The sequence below is a fragment of the Purpureocillium lilacinum genome (assembly GCF_023168085.1).
Source record: "Purpureocillium lilacinum CBS 284.36 DNA, scaffold_6, whole genome shotgun sequence".
NCBI classification, from domain to species: Eukaryota; Fungi; Ascomycota; class Sordariomycetes; order Hypocreales; family Ophiocordycipitaceae; genus Purpureocillium; species Purpureocillium lilacinum.
In genome coordinates, this window is record NW_027072116.1 from 1,408,393 (window position 1) to 1,433,902 (window position 25,510).

Genomic DNA, 25,510 nt, shown 5'->3' on the forward strand with positions numbered 1-25,510 from the left:
CGACGACCGAGACGCCGCACATTCACGCTCCAGCCGCGGATGGGTGCGCTCCTCTGTACTTGATCTTCCCGCCATCTCCGTTCGGGTTGTTTCCTTTTGGGCCCTGGGTTTAGACGCAGTGTTTTAGACGTTTTCTTATACCCTTACACCACATCACCCCTCCTAATCGCCGGACGCGCAGAACGGCCTCCTCGAGCCTCATTCATCGCCGTCGCCGCTTGCCCCCTGGATAGAGACAGCACACTCACCGCCGACTATCCGCACCGCGACGACTCCTGGACCTGGGCCGTCTCAAACGACATAGAGCTTTATTTGATTTCCTGGATTCCCCCTCAAACGATAGAGATTTTCCAAGTTTCTCAGTTCTGGTGAGTCGGACCCCTCATTCCTGTCAGCCCATGAGAATCGCCCGTTTTGGGTGGCGTTGGGCCGGATTGCCTCGACCAAAGAGCCTCGAGCTGGTCTCTCCTGGCTGGCGAGAAGCCCGCGCAGTCGCGCGCACTGCGCCGGCGGCATACCGGCGCATTGATTGTGTCTGCAGAGGATCATGGCATTGACCACCTGACAGGTTGCCGCAACGCCCTCACGCCTCCACGCACCAAATCTCGACGTACTTTAGACCGACGTCTGTATGCGCCCCTTCTGAAGCGCCGTCGAGACTCGCCAAAGACCGCGTACCCGCCGCATACTGAGTTTCTGACTCCGGGGGACGTATCAAACTCCTGTTGTCATCGCCCACGTTCCCGGTCTGGCCACATATACCCCGTGTACTACTATACCCTCACCTGCAGTCGGAACGTCTGATCATGAGCACCGGTTCTCTCAAATCCGGCCGCTCATCGAAGCTCGGCCCGGCTGCCTCGGCTGGTCAGAATCCTCTTCTGGAGAAAGTCAACGCACGAACTTCGACACCAGACTCGGAGGCCCTAGCGAGCTCCGACGACGAGGGCGAACAACGCCCCGACGCTCCCCAAACCTCCAACAGCTCTCAACCGCCCAAGCCAGTTCGTCGGTCTTCTTGGCTTAACGACACGACCTCACAGCCTCTGCCTCGGCCTCGCAAGGGCTCGTTTGCGAGCAGTTCGATGTCTCCAACCGGGTCGCACCCTAGCACTCCGTCCGCCGAGAGCGGCAACGTGCCCTGGGGGTCGCACTCCACGTCCTCTGTCATGGGGCGTAGCTCGGGCGCGTCCACCTTTTCTTGGGGGACTGGGATATGGAATGATCGCAAGGATGTGCCGTCGCGGCTCACGGAGGTCTTACCATCGCCGACTTCGACTGTACCTCCCGGAGGCGGTGGCTCCTCTTTCTTCGGGCCCGACGCCGGCCTGGTGCAGCCGTCCACCGCCTCTGGACGTGACCCGAATACCAATTCGCAGATACCCTTCGCCATTCCTCTGCATCCGACACCGAAAACTTATCGCTCTCAGTCCTACTCAGTCGGACAGCTGGAGCCAGAGAACGCTTTTCCGGCGTCGATGACTTCCTCAACCGTCTTGGGCCGTGCTCGCCACTCGGCTCTGCAACATCGGCCATCTCGGCCGAGCATGCTGAGCGAAATGGCGAACGATGGCTCGGTCCTGGGGAAGGTCAAGGAGGTGGAGGATGATGACGATGAGAGCTCGACGGACTCCATGCAGGGTTCGTTCCACCAGATGTCGGATTCAAACAAGATCGAAATGCTGGCGCGCGAGAACGCCATGCTCCGCCAGCAACAGCAACAGTATACCAATCGCATTCGGCCCCGCGCCTCGACTGGGGCGGGCTACGTCGGGAACGGCTATCCGCTGCGCGAGACCGTACCAGAGGAGTCCGACTATGCTATTGATGAGTTGGACGAGACTGGCGATTCGGGCTATCCCTTCGGTAGACGATCTGCAGCTCGTCGCATGAGTGAATACGGCGGCGCCGGCGCCGGCGCCTTTCGGACGCCTCTCGGCATGGAAAGTCGCAAGGATAGCATGAACCTCAAGAAGGCCCTCTGGTCTAGCACCCCTAGCTACTTCACTGGCGATATATCCCAGAGTCGTCGCCACTCCTTCGCCAATATGCCCACGCGTCAGGGTTCGATAAGTTCAATTGCCGATTCGGTTTCGACGCTGGACGCAAACCCCGCCGACGGCCAGCAATCACAAGGCTTTGTGCCTGGCTACTCCGAGGGCCCCGGCTTTCCGGGCTCCACGAGTAACCGTACGTTCCCACTTCAGAGTATCTCCTGATTTCCTAAACCTAACCGATCAAATCAGCAGCAGCATTATATGGTGCCGGCGTTGGTGCCATGCAGGCCCCGTTCGGCAATCCTTACGCTTCTTCCTTCGGTCTGCAGAGCCAGTTCCACAACAGAGCCCCGTCACCTCATCGCAATGCCTACAGCATGGCACAGCCGAGGCACAACCAGCTCCTCCACGTCGTTTTATTCAAATGTGCGAGGGCCGATGTCTTCTACATTCAGGAAGGCACTGGCCTGACGGTGAAGCCGGGCGACCTGGTCATTGTTGAGGCTGATCGGGGCACAGACCTTGGCACCGTAGCCAAGGACAACGTTGACTGGCAGACGGCAAAGGAGATGAAGGAGCACTACGCTGAGGAGCACTATAAGTGGCTTATGATGTACTCGCAGGGCGCTGCAGCGGCCAACGAGGGTACTGGTGCCGGCCTGATGGCCTCCTCCAACGGCCTCCAGGGCAGCGCCATCGGCGGGATGGGACCCCCAAGCCAGCACCATGTTCAGGAGCCGAACGCCGGGGAGCTCCGGCCAAAGCTCATCAAGCGTCTGGCGCAGAATCATGAGATTCAAGCGCTACGTGACAAGGAGGGTCAGGAAGCAAAGGCCAAGCGAGTCTGCATGCAGAAGGTGAAGGAACATGGCCTCAACATGGAGATCCTTGATGCTGAGTTCCAGATGTAAGTGACCCACTCTGCCGACGTCGGTCCCCTTCAGACTGTGTTAACTTGCTCGTAGGGACTGGAAAAAGCTCACCTTCTACTACTTTGCCGACTCATACATCAACTTCAACTCTCTTGTAACCGATCTCTTCAAGATTTACAAGACTCGGATTTGGATGTCGGCTATTAACCCTGCGTCCTTCGCCAGCCCTACTCTGGGCATCCAGGCACCCAGCGGCATCGGCCCGGGTGCTGTGGGTGCAGGGCGAGCACCCGGCAGTGGAGAGCGTCGCCAGCAGAGTCACCAGGCCCAAGAACAGTCGTCGCAGGCTTTTGGCCAGGCACCGCAGGTCGCACGCGGATTCCGACCGGCTTTCTCTCAGCCATTTGGAGGAGATAGGCAGGTCCCTCCGGCCTCTGCCTATCCTGCTGCGAACTATGCCTTTGGCGGAGGTGGCGCCTTCGGCAACGCTCGAACCAACCCGGCGTATGCCCCCAGCCTGTCTCCAGGTTTAGAGGGCTTCTCCAGCGCGGGCTTCCAACAGCCGGCAGACCTCCAATCGATGCGCCAGCGGCTCCCCGGTGGACAGACAATTCCCAGTCCCACACCCCACGGTCACAGCGCCTCGCCCATCTCTCATCAAGCCGATTGGGCCTCGGCATTCCAGGGCTTGTCCTTGAATACTCACTAGATTGGCCAAAAAGACACTGGTCTTCGGGGGTGACTGGAGCCCACTGTGCCCGCTCTCTTCTTCTTCCAAATGGCGTTGCAATCACGAATTTTCTCCAACTACGGCCTTCGTACCTGTATTTGCGTGCCGGTCTGTGAGACGGATCTCCAGGCGCAAGTCAGGCCTTTGCCTGGGACATGTCCCTACCCAGATCGGCATCTGCCACACACTCCTTCGACCGTCCCAAACACTTCGGGATACGGGATATCTTCTTGCTTTGCCTTTTGCTTTTGTCATTTTCTTCATTGATCTTGTCATTCGTTTTCTTGTTCGAGATTGGGTTGGGCTGTGACCTGGCCCAACGACACAAGACAAGGGTTTGGGGTTCAGGAAGACAGAGGACGTATCAACTGCTTACTTTCAACGACTGAGAATTATAGACAGAGAGGCTTGAGTATACACACATGAGAACGCTGTAACTAATACGCAACCAAAAGGGATACGGCTTGGGTATGGCTACTAAAGTCATGTATGACAAAAGATTTCGTTTAGTATTCTTTCCGCGCGTGTTTTGGGGCTGCACTAATCGGGCCTTGGGACGGCCTTGTTTAAGAGATTTGTTCCACTAAGTCACCAAACTGTGCCCATCATGATAAGAAACAGGTGCATGGAATTGCTGCCTTGGTGGTGATCCTACCCCCAACTTACGGCGAATGCTCTGTATTGTCTCACTGGTGGGACCATGGCAACTCCAACGTTCGCTCCTGCCATATGCGGCTGTCAGTCGGGATACAAGTTCGTGTCACCTGATCCGGCCGCGCATGAAGGAAGGAGCGGACTTCATACACGGCAATTTATTTATCGGCCTTGCTGCACGTGAATTTGTGCCCGAACCCTCATCACCTGCCTGGGTTGAGAGGCTGTGTCGGATAACCACCGCTCTCCAAAACACACGACTGCACGAGTTTCCGCTCACAGGTCCAGGTCATCGCAGCGATGGCGCCAGTCACCCGACGGAAGAATCAGGCTGCAAAGGGTAAGTCTCCCAGTGCCACGACCTGCCGCACCGTTTACAACTGTTTCAGCAAATGACATCGACGAAGCACCCCCCGGTGAAGCGCCAGCAGCACGGAAGAGGACTCGCGCAGCGCCAAAAGCAACGAAGGCACGAAAGAAGCCTCGTGCGCAAGAAGAAAGCTCGAGCGATGATGAAGGACGAGCGAGCAGCAGGTCCGGCCATTCATTGCCCCTCTGCCACTCACGGACAAGCCGCTCACATCACTTGTCACACGCTAGGAACTTTCTCGCCAATTCGAAGAAAGGCCAAAGTATCATGGACGCGAAATTGGCTGCCCGCAAAGAAGCAGAGGAATTGTGCAAGTTTGTCGACGAACAGCTGAACATTGGACCGCAAGTCATTTCCCAATACGCCACTTGAGTACCCTTACGCCACTGACACAGGAGCTTTCAGGAGCGCCGACAAATGCATTCCCGCGATCGAGGAGCTGCCTGCCGAGATTTCGGCAGTCATTGCTCGTCCTGCAGGCTCTGTCCAGAATGCAGGACAGTATAATGAGACGTTCATCAAGGCTCGCGAGTGCTTGCAAAGTTGCGCCGAAATGGCAAAGCAATACCAAGAGTTCAATAAACGGCCTACTGAAATCAAGATGCCCGAAATGGGAGCTTGGAGACAGGACATTAAGGACTTAAAGGCATTGAACCATCGTGCCATGGTCGTGTCGATCCAGGCGTTGAATAGCATTGTCATGGCCAAAGCCGGAACTGATGTAGGACGAAGGGGAAACGACGTCGAGGTCATTGCATCAGAGCTCCTCGAAGATGCCATGCCGAAGAACATGGAAGAGACATGGGGTGGGACGGCGCGAAAGCTTGTGAAGTTGCTCGGCAGCGCGGCTGAGCTTCTGCCAACGGACTGTGCAGAGTAGGATGGGAACACAACGGCGGGGTGGCAAGGTCTATTATGTACACACTTTGCAATGCTTGTGCTTTGTTTTGGAAGCCAGAAATGATCTCAGCTCGGGAAATACATGAGTTGTTGGGACCCACGCAGCACTCTTTGTGTCGTTGCACGAAAATGCACCTCGACTTGAAGCTTCGAGTACGTATGGCCCGGCGAAGACCGGCCCACTTTTCCTGTCTTGCTCGATCGCCAGGGAAGGCTGGTGAGGGCTCGGTGAACGGAGTGCATGAGTGGGTCATCAAATGACTAAGCCGAGTGGTGTCCTGTCGACTCCTGAGGGCACTGAGGGGCATGTCCTAGCGCCCTAAAACCAAAACAGGACTAGTCCATCGCTTAACCCACAAACCGCTTTCAATTTTCACCATCGCCTGGGAATTTGCAGTTTGTGGAAATTTTGACCTCTGCTCCTCCTCCCTCTCACCTCTACTAACCACCGGCAGGAATTTCACCACATAATCCGGTTCGTGGCCCCTTCTCCGTCTCAAATCAATTCGACAAGGCCGAATCGCCGTTGTACTGACATTTTCCAACAGCCAAGATGGGTGCCCTCAAGTATGTCGAGGAGCTTCAGAAGAAGAAGCAGTCCGATGTGATGCGCTTCCTTCTGCGCGTGCGCTGCTGGGAGGTATGCTGAGAAACCCGACGTCGACTTTTTTTTACCTCCCCCGGACGAGCAATCAATCGTGGCCGAAACGGATTCCTCTTTGTCCGACGTACATCTCTCCTGTTGTCGCCGCTGGTGCCGCCGCCGCTGCCGCCGCGAATCCTGCTTGTCCTGGACTCGAAGTTCTACATCGGTTGGCAGTGGGCTGGACCAAGAGCGCACACACAGGAAGAGAGAGGACAAGAGACGGGGACATGGAGCCGGCGAGGCCACGCCGATATGCTCGTCCCATGCTATGCACTCGTTGAACATTTGCTGAGAGTGTTATAGTTCCGTCAGCTGAACGTCATCCACCGCGCCTCGCGCCCGTCGCGCCCCGACAAGGCCCGCCGCCTCGGATACAAGGCCAAGCAGGGCTATGTCATCTACCGCATCCGCGTCCGCCGTGGTGGCCGCAAGCGCCCCGTCCCTAAGGGTGCCACCTATGGTACGTTTTTTTCGAATCTCAGCTTCATCGGGCGTTCCTTCTGTCTGCGGGGCGAGGAGAAACGCTCGGGGGGCTGTCGTGTGTGGCGAGAGCATCAGATCGCTGACCAGGATTCCGCACTGCAGGCAAGCCCACCAACCAGGGTGTGAACCAGCTGAAGTACCAGCGCTCCCTCAAGTCCACCGCCGAGGAGCGTGTCGGTCGCCGCTGCGCCAACCTGCGCGTCCTCAACTCGTACTGGGTCAACCAGGACTCCACCTACAAGTACTACGAGGTCATCCTCGTCGACCCCCAGCACAAGGCCATCCGCATCGACCCCCGCATCAACTGGATCGTCAACCCCGTGCACAAGCACCGCGAGTCCCGCGGCCTCACCGCCACCGGCAAGAAGTCCCGCGGCCTCAACAAGGGCCACCGGTACAACAAGACCAAGGCTGGCCGCAGAAAGACCTGGAAGCGCCACAACACCCTGTCCCTGTGGCGCTACCGATAAGCGTCTCGCCCCCTGTTCTCCTCCCCGTGTCGGCGCTCTTACTCTCGAGCGCGTGCGCGAGGTGGTGGCTGTGGTGGTGCACGACGTCGTTGCTGCTCCCGCCGCTGCTGTTGGGGCTTCTTCCCTCGGCTCGGCGGGCTGCTCGGTGCTAGGTGCGGTGTTCAGGTGGGGGATTGCATGCATGCTTGCGTGGAACGGGATCGCGATTGGGAGCGCCTTTTCACGTCTGGTAGTTTGATACACAAAAATTATGGAATGAAAACATGGATTCCCGTAGTTGACGAAAGTCTACGGTATTAACTTATCTGTGCCTACATTGTTCTGTGATGTGATGATGTTTGTCCAACTGAAGCAGTGGCTCGATTCCGAAAAGTCCTCGCCACACATGTCGCTTCACCAGACGGCCCTTTGCTGCAAGTCTACCACCACTCACCCCGACTCTGCCGCTGCTCGAGCATGGCCCGTAGACTGCACATCACCTGGGAATACGAAGAGATTTCGGTATTTACATAGCCTCGCCAGGCACACCCTTGTACGCGCTGAAGGATCACGATGAAATTTCCATTGCCCATAGACCGGGCGCGCCGCGACTACCACGCCCGTTAGGGGCATACAAGGCATTTTCACTGTTCAGGTAAAGCAAAGGTTGAATTCTTTTCTGTCTCTAAACTCATACAAACACCGCGAAAATAAAAAAGAGAAAACGAAAATGCCCCCTAGCTTCCACGACGTCGCTACCCCGAGCGCGCGCACATCCTGACCAAATGCCAGCCCAAAAGTCCAAAGCACTTTCCCCCCACTGACCTGCCCGATGAGCTACATCAAGGGCGAAAGCACGCTCTAATGGGCTCTCTCTCAACGGCCCCAAGGCCCTGAGTGAAGACGGCGCCGCCCAGATTGTAGAAGAAAGAGGCAAAATGCAGGCGCAACAACAACAAAGAATTTCGAAATTGGAAAAGAAAAAGAGTAAGGGGCTCGTCTATGCCGATGAGAGGTGGTGACGATCCTAGTACACATACAGGATGCCGTCGTCGGTCCGTTCTTCTCTAGTGCAAGAGTTTGATGGATGTGGACCGGTGAGCGTTTTCGTTTCCAGACTCCCTTTCCTTGGGTAATGTACACACAAAGCACCCGCGAGGGTGCTGTGCTGGTCGGAGTGAGACGTCGTGTTATCATGCCAAACGTGCGGTCTTGGCGTCAATGTTTGCTCTTCGCGGGTCATTGCAAACGCGGAGCAAGGAAAATCGTCAAGTCATGGCCGAGTCGTAACCGTGCTGCATGAGAATGCCACCCAGTGACCTGGAAAGAGGATCATGAAAACCGTTGTACAAGCAAGTGGTCCTCTGGGTGGCAGTACACTTGAAAGGAAGATAGTTTACACCCAGCGTGCCTCGCTGGTATCCGTCGAGGAGTTGTTCGGCGGGTACTCGGCTGGCAGCATCTGGTTGAACTGGGTCTGCTGGGTAGGGCCAGGCTGCATATGGCCCTGCTGCGCTTGGTCTTGCCGAGCAACCGGCTGCTGACCATTATGCTGCTGCTGAGAGGGCTGGTACTGCGCCGGTCCAGACGTCGTTGCGCCGGGAGCGCCCAAGGCAGCGTTGCCAGGATGAATGGGGCCATTCTGGCGCATCCCCTGCGTGCCCAATCCCTGCAAGCCACCGCCGTTGGTTGCGAGGCCATTGCTCGCCAGCATGGGGGCGTTTCCAGACATGCCACGAGCATGGCTAGGCCGGATGGGTATCTGGCCCTGGGTGTTGTCGGCAGGGGTAGCCTGGCCGCTGGAAGCCGCGCTTCCACGGTTGTCGTACATGGCGATCTTGGCCTGGATGCGGCGCCCGTACGGAGTATTGCGGATCTGCGGGAGGAGAGGGCGGATGGCCTCGACCAGGCGGTACTTCTGAGGAGGAGTGGCGAATTCCAGAGCTGTCTGAACGACGTAATTGCCGAAGGAGTCTCGCAAATTGCGGTCGATCTCCTGGGGAGCAAGCAGCTCGTCGACAATCATGTCTTTGGACTCGGGTCCGGCGCATCGGAGACACTTTTCGATCACATTGGAGCTAAACTTGTGACGAGACAGCGATCCGACGCAGCCCTTGAACGACTGGACGACGGGGTCCGTGAAGCTCGGCTCATTGAGATCGATGATGTACTGGACGACGTAGTTGCCGAAGGGGTCCTGCACGAGAACACGAGCGTGGCCCGTGATGCGGTCAACCAACCACGACTTCTGGTGGCCGGAGGCGTGGTCGATGCAACGCTGGAGCACGCAGCATCCATGTCGATGCGTGCCCACATCGACGCAGTTGTTGCCAACTGCATCGAAGATGAACTGGGCATCGGCCGAAGTGAGCTTGTTCAGACACTTCTGGATAACGTGGTTGCCGTTGAGGTCTTGGATGAGCTCAACAACTCGGAAGCGCAGCGCCTCGATGATGAGTCGGACCTGCTGTCCAGTGTTGACGAACTCGATCATCTTCTGTAGAGCCCTGGTTCCATGCTGGTTTAGGGCGATGCGGACCATGTCCTGCGACGCGTTCTGGATCAAAACAGTCCGCTCGTCGTCATTGCAAAACTCGAGGAGCTTTTGGCACAAATAATTACCAAACGGGTCCATCATGAGCTCGATGACGTGCTGGTTTGTCTCCTCCCAGATCATGGTGACCTGGCTCGGATTGCGTTCCTCGAGCTTCTTCTGAAGATAGCGGCAGCCGTGCTGGTCCTTGCACAGGTCGTAGATTTGGCCACGGAAAGAGTCCAGAGGCATGTTGTGGTAGCGCGACATGGCTGCAAAGCCGTTCGAGTTAGCATCAGTACGAGCGTTGGGAGCGGCTGCCGGGACTAACCTTCATTATCCAGCTGGCGGCGGTGCTGAATCACACGAGCCTGGCTGTCACGTTGACCGGCCGGGTTGTACGGCATCGAGCCATAGCCGGTGTAGTTCTGAGGGGGGTACACCGTGTTTCCGTTGTTGACGCCGTTCATGTTCATCTGCTGCATCTGCGCCGCAAGCATCGGAATGCCGAAGTTTCCCGCGCCGTTGGCACCAGCTGGAGCATATCCATTGGTGGGGAAGAAGCCGTGGAACTGGCCTGCAGGGGCCGCGCTGGTGGGCGACGAGATGGTCGAGGCGCTCGACATTGGCGCTGCCGACGTCATGCTGGGGCCAAAGGGCGGCGCGCTGGCGTGAAGTGCGGACTGGATAGACGGAAAGCCGGCGGCCTGCTCTCGGCCACTGTTGACGTTGCTGTCGCTCGAGAGCTCTCGGTTATGACCGCGCGTTGGCACAGCGCCAGCGGGGATGCGGCCGATGCTAGCGTTGTGGTTGTGAAAGTGCTGCTGAGCGTGGTTGTTTGCGTTGCCTCCCATCATCGCAGCGCCGGACTGGTTCTTAACCGTAGGCACGTCGTTGGCAGAGAAGGAGCTCTGCAGTCTGGGCGGCGTCGTGTTCATGTTGTGATTGCCAGACGGATTCATGATGCCACCAGACGGCTCGGTCGCGTTCTCCGAGATGTACTTAAGATCAAGCGAGTGGCGGAGCGAGTTCGGTCGGCTGCCGATGCTGGCAAGGTCCCCAGCCTGGGCCGAAGACGCACCGTTGATGGACGAGAGGCTCTGTTGCGTGCGGTGACGGTTAATACGACTCCAGCTGTGGACCGCAGATGCTTCAGGGTTAGGAGACGGGGAGAGCGCGAGATCGAGCGCGGCAGAAGACGCTGAAAGCTGGACCAAGGCACAAATGTCAGAAGAACAAGGTGATGACAAGGTTGGTAGAAGTACAGGGAAGTACAGGGATCTCCCAACAAAAACTCTGCGATGTTGCGGAGCAGCGACGCAGAAGTGAGAGGATGGGAGAGGGGCGCGTAGTGTGCGGGAAGAGATGAGGGAAATGGTCATGTAAACAGGGCTTCGGGGCATCAGAGGTGGTTCGCAGCCTCAGGCGCCCAGAGCCTGGTCTCGCTGTGAATCGGTCGAGGACCAGAGAACGGGCCCTGTGCACAGTGACTGTTCTCGTTGAACAGCACAGTCACAGCAACCGAAGGCTAGCGTGGCACCAGCCCCATGGCAACAGGCAGAGCAACGCATAGAACATGAAAGAAACACACTTACCATCTGATCTTCCCGCCGCACAAGAGTAGGGAAATGCTCGTCGGGCGTCTGCCCCCGATGAAGCGCCCTGGGCTCGTCGTCGCCGAACAGGAAGCGCGTAGTGTTGGTCTGGTCGAGATTCATGTCGTAGGGTCCGTTTCGCGATCGCGTGACTGGCAGTGAGTAGCGATTCAGGCTGTTGTTGGAGTCGGTCAGTACGGTACTGGCTCGCGTTGAATGCTTGAATTCGAAAGGTGCTTGCTGCAGCGAGCCCTCGTAGGCCGAGGCGTAAAGGCTCGCGCGAAACAGCTGAGATGCACCGTGTTGAGGCATTCGAGCAGGTAGCAACTGAAGGGCCACACGTGGTTGCAATGAAAGCCGAGCTCTCCAGGCGGGCCAAGCACAGTGAACGAACGCCCTGCACTGGAAGGATGTTTGCTGCAGGCAGGTAGGTGGAGGAAGAAGAGAAGGGACGAGAGGTGTGAGCGACAAGATGTCTTGTTCAGCCGGCGCAGCGACTTGACGAGGGGCATGCGCGGAGCAGCAGCAATCCTGCCAATGTGCGTTTGTGACTCCACGGTTGATCAAAATACAGTCTCACTCGAGACTTTCCTTCCAGCTCATGGCCGATGGGCGAGGTCGAGGGAGCGTGTGTTGAAAGAGAGTCGCAGCGGTGCTTAGCATGCCAGATCCAGACAGCCGAGCAGCGGAAGCTTTGGGCACGAGTTGATGCACTGGTCATCGACCCAGCCCGAACAGCACAAGTCGTGCACGTCCCGGTTATCTTGCAAATCGCCTGCTCCAGACACTCTCTGGGAGCAGAGTCACGCCACTCGAGATGAACTCTGCTTTGCGGACCCTCCAGGTAATTCCCGCAGTCGTAATTCCATTAAAGAAGAGTGCAAGCCGTGACTCAGGCACTGAACGCAAAAAAAAAATATTCACCGATTCGAGAAACGAGCAAGCACGGGTGGGCACGTACACATTGGTTGACCTGTGGCTGGTCGGGTCCTGACGGACAGCCTCCTCCTTTTCCTCGTCGTCGCTGTTTCGACGAGTGGTGGGAACAGAGCGAGAGGGCATCGGCTCTTCATACCCATAGCGGTTCTGAATGAGGCCAGAGGGCGGCGAGGTCAACTGCGAGCCCGAGCGAGCGGGTCTGTTGAACAAGCCCGGCGGCGAAGCCAAGCTCGACATGGAATAACGGTTCGGCCTCGAGAACATGGACGGAAAGCCCGAGTTGTCGCGATACTCGGGAGGAGTGGTCGGCTCGGACTGATGGCCGGCCAGTCTGCCGATTTCCTCCTCCATCTGGGCAAGCTCCAGCGCCTCGCGTCGTTGCCGCTGGTCAAGTCGCTGCATCTCCAGCTCGAAGCGGTGGCGCTGCTCTCGGATCCTCTCGTACTCTATCTTCTTTTGCTCTATCTGTGGTCTGGGTCAGCCCCTGGTCCGGTCACTCTCGCTTCGGACTGCTTGGGTGGCAGGTCGTATGGTCGTCCAGCAGCGTGGCAAGGGTTGGACATTTGCATCTGGGCAACGTACCAGTTGGACTTTGTGTAACGTCGGCTGCGGCTTTGACAGTTAGCCAACATGCTTGAATGACCAGACGACGCTTGGGGGCCGTCGAGACGGGGACGGGAACCGACATTATATTCCGGGTTGGCGTCGAGGCCCGTGCCGCGCTGGGGCGAGCTCATGCTCGAGTTCATGGACGAGAGGGTCGGGACGCGGCCGGAGTCGGTGGTGAAGCGGCGAGGCATGTTGGCGCGCTGGTCGTGGGCGGCCTGCTGGGGCAGGCGAGCACCATTCCCATTGCGAGGCGGCGAGACGAAGCTGGCCATGGGCGGCTCGTTGCGCGGCGACTGCTGGGCCCGGAAGCGCAGCTCGTCCATGGCGGTGGCGATGGCGGTCGGGGGCGAGGACAGGAGAGGAGAGGACAGGACTCGTACACGCCGAATTGGCACCGTCTACTCGTATGTCGCTGCCGGCATGGACAAGGAGCGTCGCAACAAGTCAGCAGGCGCTGCCCGGTGGAGGACAGAGCAAAAAAGGAACCAGGACGACGATGCCGGGAGGCGGGGTGATGGACAACTGGACAAGTCGGTGCGGCCTGTGTGGGCATGGGGTCTGGGCCAGGCCAGGAGACAGGGGGTCGGCGATGAGGGTTGGCGAAGAGGGCTCTGTCAGGGCCACGGCCTGCTGAGGTGAGGTCTGGCCTGGCTGCTGTCCGGGGGCTGCTGCGCGCGTCCGCTGGCGGTGGACGACAGGGGTACCCGACGGTGGTCCCGGGCTCGGCGGGCGGGCGGGCGTCGTCGAGTCTTTGCCTGGCCTGGGCTGGGCTGGGATGGCGTCCTGGAGCGCGGGCGGTTGTGGTGGTGCAGGTGGTTGGCGACTGGGCCTTGCGGGGGGGGGGGGGGACGCTGCTACCGCACGAGTCCAGGTACTGTACGGTGGAAGTACCTACTCGGGGCAAAGGCAGGGCCTCCTCCAGCTGGCGCCGAGGGGCCAGGGGAGCGAAGAAGGGGGTCCGTCTGGTCGGGTGGGCATGGAGAGTCCAGCGTGGCAAGGAGGTACAGTACTTTGTCGGCCGCCTCCCGTTTTCGTACACGGTACCCGGCCCCGACCAGCGACGCGCGCACTAACAACCTTGAACTCCGCCGATGGCGACGCGGGCCCCGTGGAGCAGGTAACATGGAACAGGTACCTACCTACCTACTGTGCTGTACTCGGACCATTGCGTACGAGATCTCGGCGGCACCCAATCATCGGACATACGGCGGCGCAACTCAGGGCGCAGACATCTGAGAGACACGCAGCAGATACTCGGGAGCCACAGATGGAGCAAGCAAAGAGGGGGGTCCCCATCGGCTTGCGGACTAAGTTGCTTCGTACTTTGCGAAACATGGCGCTTCGAGCGAGCTCGGCACTGTGGGTGATGGCCAGTGCTCCCGTCCTCGTCCATGCTCGTCATTCGGAGGCGGCTCCCCTGGGCTTGAAAGCTAAAACGGGGTGCCCTGGCACTTGGGGCCTTGAGTTCCTACGCGCTTTGCAGGGCATGCAGGCACCTTACATTTCACGAGGCGCCAGGCTAGCCCGTCTATTTCATGTACTCACAGCTGTCATCTTGCTCAGCAAAGTTCACGGGCGCCTTGGTAGGTCCGCCGAGGCTTCGTGTCTGGGTCGACGGACGGCCTTGCTGGGCACTGCAGCGGACCAAGCACCCCATGCACACTGCACAACAAATCAGCGACAGCGTGACAGCAAACAACTTGCTGGTGATGGTGCCAGGTAACCGCCCGCCCGGTGATGAGTTGGACCGCCCTGGCAGGTTGCCCGCCCATTCAGGACAGCCAGCGGAGGTGGGTGCTGCTCAGTGGTGGTGGGATCCAAGGTCCAGACGCTCTTGCATCTTGGAACCAGTGGGCATTGGACCTTCAAAGTACAAGTTCGGGGCATGAACTGGACTGTCGGTCTCAGTTTCCCCCTCACCTGTGTCCTCGTCGCTGTCGAATTCGGGCGAAGCCCTCACACAAGGTCGGGGCTCTGTACATAATATTGCTCCCACACATCACCAAACACAGGCCCAGCCGTTCAACACAATCAGGAACCTATCCCACCGTGGCGCTGCTGGTCTTCCTCGTGTACCGGCGACGTTACGTGTACGTGTTCGCACATACTACTTGGTGCTAGGTAAGCTGCAGGCGACCCAAGGGGTGGCCTCCAGTGGGCGTGGCACATCTCACTAAACCCTTCCCAGACAGCCTCCGCCCACTGCGTTCTGCTCCGTCGGCATGTGTTTCCTCGATAGTCGACGAACGAGTCGTTCGCCTGAGTATGGAATCGAATTAATTCCTTTGATCAGCACCCGGCACACGCATCTCTTGTCTCCTCCGAAAAGGGCTCTTTTGCACTGCTTGCCCCTCCCGACTCCGGATGCCGGTCCACGTCCTCGATGCCGCCATGCATCCTCTGCGACCTATCACCAAAATAAGCGACGTCAGTCGAGGACCCTGCGCCTCCCACTGACCCTGGCCGGCAGGGACTCGATCTACTTCTACTAGCCCTAAGTCCTGCGAAACGGCTTCGCCAGCCACGCTGCTGAAACCCTTTTCTCTGGGGAACCTCATGCGTCCCCCCAGCCTTTCAGGAAAAAATTGCAGGACACCAAAGTCGCCCTTGGACCCAACGAAAAAGGCCAGTTCGCAAACCAGCCACCTCGTCAGATCGAGGACGTGCTCAAAGACAACAACCGAGGGGCGTCGCCTTTGGTGGGGGAGCGTAGGGCATCCGCCTGTGCTCTACAAGACTCACACGACACCTAACCCTCGCGCGCCATGTTGAGTGCTCGGCCATGGACCCTGAGCGGGCACCAAGCTGCCTACAGAGGACTCAACAGTTGCTGATTCCATCTGGGGGCAACACTGCCTTCCCCCACTGAGGGCAATGCAGTCCGCTTCGGATGGCGTCACTGAACCAGGGCCGTGGTCGCAACCCAACCAGCCGGCCGATGGTCACACGCATGCAATACCCACCAAGCGTCATGTTGTAGATGTTGTTTCGAGGCCTCACAGCCGGCCCCGTCGATCACGGAGATATGACGAGACGATTCCCTGGAGCAGGGGTCGACGAGCACGGCCAACCTGAAATCTCAGATCCGCTCAGCCAAGAGAAGCCCCCTTGTGTTCCAAGGGCTTCTTCGTTGCTATCCACCGACCCGTCCGGCGCGAAGCCAAGCTCGCTGGAGCTGCAGCCGTGACTGTGTCGCCGTGCGGCTCCCTTGCACGCAGGTCTAGACGCTCCGTCGGTGGAGCATGTCACCCTAGCGCATCAAGCACAGAGGATCGGGTGGTTGCACGGCCGAGCGCCCGGATCGAGACAAGAGGCGGATGGTTTGCATATCGAGGGCGAGGACATGGGCGCTCGTGCACGCTTCGCGCAGCCGACAATCTGCGTTACCCCTCGCCCGCAGTTCCGAGGGCTGGTCGAGGCATTTTAGGGCCTTCTCGAGATGCCCGCGCTCCACCATCTTGAGGCAACGCCGTCCCCGCAATGGCAATTCGCAACGCGAACCGAGTACCGTGTGCGAGATGCAGCGTCGCCGCTCGTCAGGCAGACATGGGGCAAGGCACCGCATGTATCGTCTACCGCCGGGTACTCCCTGGTTGCTTCTGTCACCGAACTGCGGGCGCTCTGTGCCTCTGCAGCCCTACCCTATCAGATCTGCCCCCACACATTGCCAGTGAGGTCGGCGTTGCAGTTACACGACGCTGCTCGTCGAAATTCCCAAGGTCCGCCTGCTTGCCCCTCGACAAGACAGCGCCGTATGCTATGCAGAATCGCCGGCCCAGCATCTTCACCGACTTTTTAATGGCTTGCCGCGAGTGGAGAAGTCGTTGAATTTGGCCGGCGGCCATGTGGGGTGGGGAGGCGACACCACCACAAAGCTTCCGTCTTGCCGTCCCACCATCATCATGTCTTGACAGCCTTGAACCTGAGGAGGGAGAAAGGAGGGGTCGTTGGAGGGTCCATCCATGCCGGCCACGCCAAAAGGCGCCGCTGAGGTGGTTGGGCGGCGGCTAGGGGGAGGGAAAAAGGAAGTGGCTCCGCCCAGGCTTCCACACGAGCATGGGTGCTTCGCGGACTTCGGATGCCATCTCTTTCACCAGACAGAGACGTTTTGCACGGCGAAATCAGATGCGCACAGTGATAACGAGGCAAGGAGAACTGTGGAAAAGGTTGCCACTGCTGACACAAAAGGGAGCCTCTCCACCGAGTTGCTGTAGTGTGCAGGCTACAGACGACTCTACTTCGCAGCGCAGATGGGCCATGTTCGCCACCATCTGTTGCTAGCCCTCGGGCGTCTCTTGCTGATGAAGGTATTTTGACTTGCGGCGAGAGAACCGCAACGTCCGTGTTGGTACAGCGTGATCGTCATTCGCGCGGGGTCGGGTCGGCATGGACCGGCTTACACCCAGAACCCCTCCTGCCCTCGTTGCCTCCCAGCCGAGCAGTGAAAAGAGGCCAGAGGTGGCTCTGCAATTTGAGGTGTGCTGCATTGGATGCGTTGGCAACGAGGCGAGTTCAGGTTCTTGTCCCGGCACCGAGGACTGGCGATGCGGCCGGTCGCTCGCGTGCCTCAACCTTTGTGGTGAACCGCCACTTACGCCGGGATCTCCAGGGTGTCGTGCTAGCTACGTCGGCCCAAGTCATGGAATGCCCGTTGCCCAACAAAGTGGTGCCACGTGTGAGTGGCGAAGGCTTTCGCGCGAGGCCGTACAGAGTGCACTCTCTTCCAGTCGGCTGAAGTGTACAGTACGATGTGATGCTTGAGTCTATTTGATCCGCAGAACCAAAACTGTCTGGATTCGCTGGGGTTCGGAGCGGTGCCTGGCACGTGATGGAGAATGCTGTCTAATCAAGCTGTGGTGGTTGCATTCTTCAGGCACCTCATTGTCGAGGACGGGTGAAGCTTGGCTGTCCCGGGGACAACTCTGTGGCATAGTCCAAGGTCCAAACAGAGTGCATGTATGTGCTGGAAGCGGGTGAGCTCAGTGGCTCTGAGAGAGTCGTGTTCGGGTCTTCTCTGAATGCATGAAGAGAGGCGGCGATAACCCCCAACCTCAGATTACGCCTGGACGGCCTGAATCAGGTAGGAACGGACGTTGCGGCATCAGAAGCATCCATTTTCCAGCAAGCTCATCTCTGGCCACTCGCATAAGGGTAGCGCAATTAGTTGACAATTGCCAGGCGCGACGCGCTGGTGTCTAGCGAGTGCGTCACCAGGCGTGGCGCGTATGTATTTACGGAGCAGGTACTATACGGTAAAGTTTGTATGAGTCGTCCCCCACCGCCGAGCGCCTCGCCAGTCGGCAAGCCCCACCTGCCTATCGCGGTGACTGCGAGGCGACGCTGGACTTTTTTTTTGCTTCGCAACTCCATCGCGGAACCTCCGTGACAACCGACGAACATCGCGACCTTCCAACCCGACGAGCCGCAGGCACCGCCTTGTCGCGCGGGTCTGTAGATGCTCCACCAGCGGTGACCTGCAACATGCCCTTCGTAGACGACGGCTTCGAGGCCCTTTTGGAGCCATTCTACAACGGCAAGAAGCTCACGGACCCCGTCTCGACCAAGGAGGACAAGTTCCAGCTGCTGCCGGCATTCCTCAAGGTCAAGGGTACGCAACCCCGCTGGTCGCGCCTCCCTTGCTTTGCATCGCTAACACTGTGAACAGGTTTGGTCAAACAGTACGCGCCCTTCCGCTCGGGGCGTCGCCGGTCGCGCTTCGCGACGCTCTACTGACCCGGACGATAGGCACATCGATTCGTACAACTTCTTCGTCGAGCACGAGATCAAGGACATTGTGCGCACCAACCGCACCATCCGAAGCGATGTCGATAGCAACTTCTGGCTCGAGTACGACTGCTCTGATTACCCCCCTCAAGCCTGACAGATCGCTTACTGTAGTGTCTAGGTTTACCGATATCCGCGTCGGCCGTCCGCGTCGGCAAGACCACAACGATGCCAAGTCACGCACCGAGGTCACTCCCATGGAATGCCGGCTGCGCGACATGACGTATGCTGCGCCTATCCTGGTCGACATCGCCTATATCCGTGATAAGACGAAGATCGTTCGAAAGGGCGTCCCGTTGGGACGCATGCCGGTCATGCTCAAGAGCTCCAAATGCAGGCTCAGCGGCGCCAACAATGCTCAGATGGAGGCCATGAACGAATGTCCGCTAGACCCTGGCGGCTACTTCATCATCAACGGCACAGAAAAGGTCATTCTGATCCAGGAGCAGCTGAGCAAGAACCGCGTCATTGTCGAGGCCGACGAGAAGAACAACGTCATTTCCGCTTCCGTCACCAGCTCGACACACGAACGAAAGTCCAAGACATACGTCACTTTAAAGAAGGACAGAATCGTGCTTACGCACAACGTTCTCGTCGAAGGCATCCCCATCGTCATCGTCCTCAAAGCTTTGGGTGGCCTCTCCGACTACGAGATCATGCAGCTGGTGGCGGGCTCAGACGGCAGATATCAGGACGAGTTCATCGTCAACTTCGACGAGGCAACCAAGGTCGGCGTGTTCACGCAGCACCAGGCACTCGAGTACATCGGCGCCCGTGTAAAGATGGGCTCGCGGCGATCCCAGTTCGGACCCCAGGTCCGTCGGAATAACGTGGAGGAAGGGCTCGACGCCTTGGCCAACCTGGTCATTGCACATGTTCCGATCGAAGGGCTCGACTTTTATCCCAAGGCCATCTACGTCGCCATGATGACGCGTAGGGTGCTCATGGCGTCGCAAGATTCGAAGCTGGTCGATGACCGAGACTTTGTCGGAAACAAGCGCCTGGAGTTGGCTGGTCAGCTCCTGTCACTCCTCTTCGAGGATCTATTCAAGCGCTTCATGGGCGAGGTCAAGATGTCCATCGACAAGTTCTTGAAGAAGAACAATCGAGCGGTTGCCCTTGATGCCGTCCACATGATCAGCAATCACGCCAACAATATCGGGCTCGGAATCAACCGGGCCATCCAGACCGGAAACTGGAGCGTCAAACGCTTCAACATGAACCGAGCCGGCGTCACGCACGTGCTCAGCCGCCTTAGCTACATCAGTGCCCTCGGCATGATGACCCGAATCAGCAGTCAGTTCGAGAAGACCCGCAAAGTGTCTGGCCCTCGAGCCCTTCAGCCGTCCCAGTGGGGTATGTTGTGTCCGTCGGATACACCAGAAGGTGAAGCTTGTGGTCTCGTCAAGAACTTGGCTCTGATGACGCACATCACCACGAATATCGACGAAACACCAATCAAGCGGTGGATTTTCACGCTTGATACCGGTGTTGAGCCCATCAGAAACTTCTCGGGTGCCGAGATGCATCGCGAGGGCTCATACATCATACACGTCAACGGCACGCCGTTCGCGTTAACAAGATATCCCAAGAGATTCGCGTCCAAGTTTCGGACGATGCGGCGGCGAGGTTGGATATCTCCTTTCGTCAGCATCAACCTCAACTCTCACTTCAATGCTGTCCATATCGCGACCGATGAGGGTCGCATTTGCCGTCCCTATATAATTGTCAAGAATGGTCAGCAAAAGCTCAAGCCTGAGCATCTAAAGCTGCTGCAGCTTGGCAAGGCTACCTTTGACGATTTCCTGACGAAGGGCATCGTGGAGTATCTTGATGTCAACGAAGAGAACGACGCACTCATCACTCTCTACGAAGATCAGGTGACACAAAGCACGACACACTTGGAGATTGAGCCATTTACGCTGCTCGGCGCTGTCGCCGGCCTGATTCCTTTCCCTCATCACAACCAGTCGCCACGAAACACATACCAATGTGCCATGGGTAAGCAAGCCATTGGAGCCATTGCATACAATCAGTTCAACCGAATCGACACGCTACTCTACACTCTCGTATACCCACAGCGGCCGATGGTCATCACCAAGACCATCGAGCTCATTCACTACGACAAACTTCCTGCAGGGCAAAACGCCACCGTCGTCGTCATGTCCTATTCAGGATACGACATCGAAGATGCCCTCGTGCTGAACAAGGGGTCCATTGACAGGGGCTTCGGGCGGTGCCAGGTATTCCGCAAGTACACCACAGAATTGCAAAAGTACCCCAACGGCAGGAGAGAACGAATTGGAGACCCCGTCAGCGCATCTGGCGGAATGGGCCAGCGCGAAGCGAAGTACGAGGCACTCGACAACGATGGCCTTGCCATGGTCGGATACAGAGTCAAATCCGGAGAAGTCATGGTCAAGAAGGAAACGCCCCTTGACCTGACAACCACCGGCATCGGCATGGACCGAGGGCCCAGCGAATACCGCGATTCCGCTGTCTCGTACCGTATACCCGACCCTGCCTACATTGACAAGGTCATGATCTCCCAAACGGAAAAGGATACGACAGTCATCAAGGTCCAGACGAGACAGACACGTCGCCCCGAGTTGGGAGACAAGTTCTCGTCTCGTCACGGTCAAAAGGGTGTGGTGGGCATCATCGTTGACAGCGAGGACATGCCGTTTGCGGACAATGGCCTGACACCAGACATTATCATGAACCCTCACGGTTTCCCGTCTCGAATGACTGTCGGTAAGCTTCTGGAGTGCTTGACAGGAAAGGCATCGATCGTCCACGGCCGGAAGGACTATGGCTTCGGCGATGCCTTCCGGTCGCATCCGGTCGAGGAGATGAGCCAAGTCCTCCTCGACCACGGCTTTTCCTGGGAGGGCAAAGACTACTTCACCTCTGGCCTCACCGGAGAGCCACTGGAGGCGTACATCTTCAACGGCCCCATCTATTACCAGCGCCTGAAGCACATGGTGCAAGACAAGATGCACTCTCGCTCCAGGGGCCCCAGGGCCATCCTGACCCGGCAGCCGACCGAAGGTCGTTCCAGGGACGGCGGCCTCCGTCTGGGAGAGATGGAGCGCGACTGCTTGATCGCGTACGGAGCGTCGCAACTGTTGCTGGAGCGGCTCATGGTCAGCTCGGACGGCGTGGAGATTGACATTTGCCAGCAGTGCGGCCTGTTTGGATACCGCGGCTACTGCCACACGTGCAAGAGCACGAGGGAGGTGACCAAGATGTCCATGCCCTACGCGGCCAAGCTGCTGGTGCAGGAGCTCATCAGCATGAACGTCGGTGTGCGTCTGCAGCTCGAGGACGAGTTTCCGCACCCGCGGTCATGAGCCGCCGCTAGCAACAGCTACGATGACCGATCTGGCGCATAGGTGGATATTGGGAATCTGTATAGCATGTCTAGATGACCATCGGTGGATATGTGAAAGAATTGTAAAACTTTACAAAAACGTGTCTCTTTTCTGGCGTGATTCGTCTAAAGTAGTGTGGCATTTCTTCACGGCCGTTGAGGAGCATGAGGCCACGGGTCAGCCCATGCCTTTAGTTTTGAGCTTGGCTTTAGGCTTCACGGACTTGAGCCCGCCCATGTTGACTTCAAACTCCGTCGCTCCATCCATGCCCTGCCCTGACGCCGCGACGTGCGGCGCGAACACGACCTTCATCCACCTCCTCCAAGCCTTGAGCGTCGGCTCCCGCGAAGCCACGTCGTCGCCGTCGTCGTAGTCGTCGGCGTGGAGGGGCGCCGCGACTCTCCGCGGGCGGCCGTAGACGGGCCGCTTGAAGAGTGCAACACGGCACGAGATCTGGGTGGACCAGACGAGGCCCAGGCTGGGTGTCTTGAGGGCCTGCGACGAGTACGGATCGTCGCCCCAGCCGGTGAACCAGCGCTGCTGGTGGTCGAGCCGCAGGGCGGGCGGCGCGGGCGGCGGGCCGTCGTCGGGGAAGGAGAAGGGCACGGCGCCGGAGGAGGAGGGCGTGCTGGCGAGGGGAGGAAACGGGGGGCCTTTATTACTCCGCGACGCGAGGGGACTGTCCTGCGTGCTTCGAGAGGTTGCTGCGACGTTGGTAACGCTGGCGGAGTGGACGCGGCCGCGGATGGCGCCGGGCGAGAGAGGGGACGAGGAGAAGCGATCGGCGACCTGGTTGGCGACGACGACGGCGAGGTTGTGTCTGCGGGCGAGGTCGCGCAGCAGTGCGCCGAGACGAACGAGCTCGGCGCTCCGGGCGGCCATGTTAGAGCCGCGGGAGCCCTGGCGCTCAAACTCGGCGCGGTAGTTTGCCGCGACGGAATCCACGACGATGAGGCCAATGTCGTGACGCGACAGCAAGACGGGGACCTGGTACTCGAGGATGTGGTCCTGGGACTCGAGGTCGGGCGTGACGGTACTGAGGATGTTGTCGAGCGAGGGGCGGCGGGCCGCCGCGCCGGCATCGTCGTCGGCGTCCCCGGGGAGGAGCGCCGGGTTGGCGGCCAGCATCTGAGCGAGGCGGCGTGTGGCGAGGCCGGACTCGGTGGAAATGTAGAGGGCCTGCTTGGCGAGGCCGCGCGGGGGCGGCAGCTGCACGGCGAGGCACAGGGAAAGGAGGAACTGCGTCTTGCCGGCGCCGCTCTCGCCAGCGAACTCGGTGATGCAGCCGAGGGGCACGCCGCCGCCGAGCGCGGCGTCGAGGTCGTCGTCAAGGGTGCTGATGGCTTCGCACGGGACGTCGCAAGGCGTCATCTGGCGTTGCGGCGGCGGTGGCAGTTGCTCCTGCTGCTCTGCCGCGTCTGCATCGGGCTCATCCCGGCCATCCTCCGGAGCGGCGTCTCCCCCTCCGTCACCCCCCTTCTCCTTCTCCTCGCCGTCACCAACATCCCCCGCGTCCTGCTGGGCGGTGTCGTCATCGTCAGCGTCCAACCCCACGAGCAGCGGCTCCGCGACAAGGTCGTCGACCAGCGACGACTGGATGGCGGCGACGAGGCGCTTGAGGTCCAGCAGCGGGAGCTGCGTCTGCTTGGCGATATCGGCGGGGTGCAGGGCAAGGAGCTCGGCGGTGGTGAGTGCGTGCTGCTCGATGGCCGGGAGGAGGGCGGAGAAGGGCGCGGCGCGGAAGGACGGGAGGATGCGCAGCAGGTCCGTCATGGGGGGTGGGAACGGGACGGGACGGCACGCGGACCGAGAGAGGAGGGCGTGGTCTGGTGTGCGGACTGCTATCGCATCTCGAAGTGGACACGCGAATTGGCGATGTCGGGTTGTGTCATGTGAGAGTTCGGATGAGGCGGACCGGAGAGGCGGACCACGGTGTCCGTTGCCGTTGTCGGGAGGTGAGGTCGATGACGATGAGGGGAGGCGAGGAGGATGGGAGCTTTCCAATCCCCGGCCAACACCTGTAGAACGACAGTCGCAACCCAATGCACGACGCTGACCTCTGAAATGATACTTCCCAAGCGAACCTTCAAAAATTCAACAAATGGATGCAACTTATCTCCAAGCTAATTCGTCCTCGGATTGTACTCTGCCTGCGCCGTGATAATGAGGCCGACGTTGAACAGCTACCCTGCGGCTGCGGCTACGGCTGCAGCTGGAGTCGCACCGCGCCAGATCGCGTCCCAAGCATCGCCAACCCACGTGACGACTCCTGCCACTCAATCTCGCTCCCCCACGACAACCCCTCCCCACCCACACGTTCGTGTCTGGTACTGCCCAACCCGCTTTTACACCAGGCCTCTAGCAGCTCCGTGCTTACCCCAAATTGACCCGACTCCCGACCTGCGTTTTGCCAGTCCCGGCACTCGTCCAAAGACGCACCCTTCTTCCGGTTTCGCCGTCTTCAACTCCCACGCCATGTCTCGGGTGGCTTGCTTGCCTTGCCAGCCGAGCTAGGTATGAAGACAAGACAGAGGCTCGACAGGGGGATGGGGCCCGTTCACCCACTCACTGCCAGGGGGAGCAGGACGCCAAACTTCTGCCGTGGCGCCAAACGTACGGGCGCGGGTAGGGCTCGTTGCCATGCCGGCGGCGGCGGCGGCGGCGGCGGCGGCGCAAAATGAGGATGCGACGCCACTACGCCAAATGTGCACGAGCCACGAACAGGGTGCCCGTTGACGGCCGAAAGCACCAGCAAGACGCGCAGATCCGCCAGTGGTGCCGTATCGAATACGACGGTTGGAAGGAAGCTCCACGAGCAGACGCAGATTTCTCCTCCTCCTGTCCCGTCTGGGTGCGAGTGCAGTTCGGTTCACCACGCCCTCCTGTCACCAGCAGGATAGGAAGGTCATTCGACAGTAACGTTGAGGGTGGAAAGAGGGGAATCTCATACGTACTTGCGTATTTCGTACGAGATACGGCCATCTCCTGGGCGAACATCGCAAAGCCGGGTAGTCGCGACGCGACGATGCTGCTGTTGCAACACGGCAACACGAGACCCTGCTGCAACAATCCCTTGTCAAGCAGCAGCCACGTCAAGCGGCTCCCCTGGCGGAAGGCTGATTTCTTCCCACAGACGCAGGCAGATCTGCCTGGCCCGGCAGGGCACTCGGGGCGAGACGGTTGTCGGGACCCGTTTAAATTCAGCTCCTGCAAGCCACGCTCGCTCCTCCACCGCCGTCCATTGGCGGCTGATGCCTCCCGTCACGACTCAATTCAACTTCGCGCTCCATCGTGGCCAATGCCCATCCTTGACACCCGAGGCGCTAGCCCAGGGCTGCATGGGATGGTCCAGATGCTGGAGTTGCGACGATGAGGTCCCGCCGGCGCGTGGGGACCGGGGGGTGACCGTTCATGGTGGCTCGCGCAATAAAACATCTCTCAGCCGCCTTGTCTCTTCCCCCCGGTCTGAAGAAGAGGATTGCAGAATCGCTCGTTTCTTCGTCCTTTCTCTTTTTTCTCCCTGTCTCGCCTGTTTCGGTAGCCTCATCTGTCACGTCTTTCCAGTGGGCTCTTCG

General features: G+C 59.0%; 6 protein-coding genes across 6 annotated transcripts; 4 read left to right on the plus strand and 2 right to left on the minus strand.

Annotated features, from left to right (window-relative positions):
- Nucleotides 1-806: 806 nt before the first annotated feature.
- PLICBS_008331 (uncharacterized protein) lies at nucleotides 807-3,578 on the plus strand (the record flags this gene model as incomplete). The annotated part of the gene is made up of 3 exons (XM_018324154.2): nucleotides 807-2,190; nucleotides 2,247-2,904; nucleotides 2,963-3,578. 3 exons carry the CDS (start codon nucleotides 807-809, stop codon nucleotides 3,576-3,578), a joined length of 2,658 nt encoding a protein of 885 aa, XP_018177333.2.
- Nucleotides 3,579-5,176: 1,598 nt separating this feature from the next.
- Nucleotides 5,177-5,503, plus strand: PLICBS_008332 (uncharacterized protein; the record flags this gene model as incomplete). Its single annotated transcript, XM_065601373.1, has 1 exon — nucleotides 5,177-5,503. The coding sequence occupies one exon, from the start codon at nucleotides 5,177-5,179 to the stop codon at nucleotides 5,501-5,503; it is 327 nt and encodes a 108-aa protein (XP_065457445.1).
- A 573-nt stretch (nucleotides 5,504-6,076) lies between these two features.
- Nucleotides 6,077-7,122, plus strand: PLICBS_008333 (60S ribosomal protein eL15; the record flags this gene model as incomplete). The annotated part of the gene is made up of 3 exons (XM_018324153.1): nucleotides 6,077-6,163; nucleotides 6,473-6,629; nucleotides 6,755-7,122. 3 exons carry the CDS (start codon nucleotides 6,077-6,079, stop codon nucleotides 7,120-7,122), a joined length of 612 nt encoding a protein of 203 aa, XP_018177332.1.
- A 1,375-nt stretch (nucleotides 7,123-8,497) lies between these two features.
- On the minus strand, nucleotides 8,498-13,100 carry PLICBS_008334 (uncharacterized protein; the record flags this gene model as incomplete). The annotated part of the gene is made up of 6 exons (XM_065601374.1): nucleotides 8,498-9,906; nucleotides 9,966-10,734; nucleotides 11,230-11,503; nucleotides 12,191-12,633; nucleotides 12,751-12,780; nucleotides 12,855-13,100. The coding sequence occupies 6 exons, from the start codon at nucleotides 13,098-13,100 to the stop codon at nucleotides 8,498-8,500; spliced, it is 3,171 nt and encodes a 1,056-aa protein (XP_065457446.1).
- A 5,158-nt stretch (nucleotides 13,101-18,258) lies between these two features.
- On the plus strand, nucleotides 18,259-21,914 carry PLICBS_008335 (DNA-directed RNA polymerase III core subunit ret1; the record flags this gene model as incomplete). Its single annotated transcript, XM_018324149.2, has 4 exons — nucleotides 18,259-18,385; nucleotides 18,443-18,455; nucleotides 18,523-18,624; nucleotides 18,683-21,914. 4 exons carry the CDS (start codon nucleotides 18,259-18,261, stop codon nucleotides 21,912-21,914), a joined length of 3,474 nt encoding a protein of 1,157 aa, XP_018177328.2.
- Nucleotides 21,915-22,112: 198 nt separating this feature from the next.
- Nucleotides 22,113-23,708, minus strand: PLICBS_008336 (uncharacterized protein; the record flags this gene model as incomplete). Its single annotated transcript, XM_018324148.2, has 1 exon — nucleotides 22,113-23,708. One exon carries the CDS (start codon nucleotides 23,706-23,708, stop codon nucleotides 22,113-22,115), a length of 1,596 nt encoding a protein of 531 aa, XP_018177327.1.
- Between the last annotated feature and the right edge of the window lie 1,802 nt (nucleotides 23,709-25,510).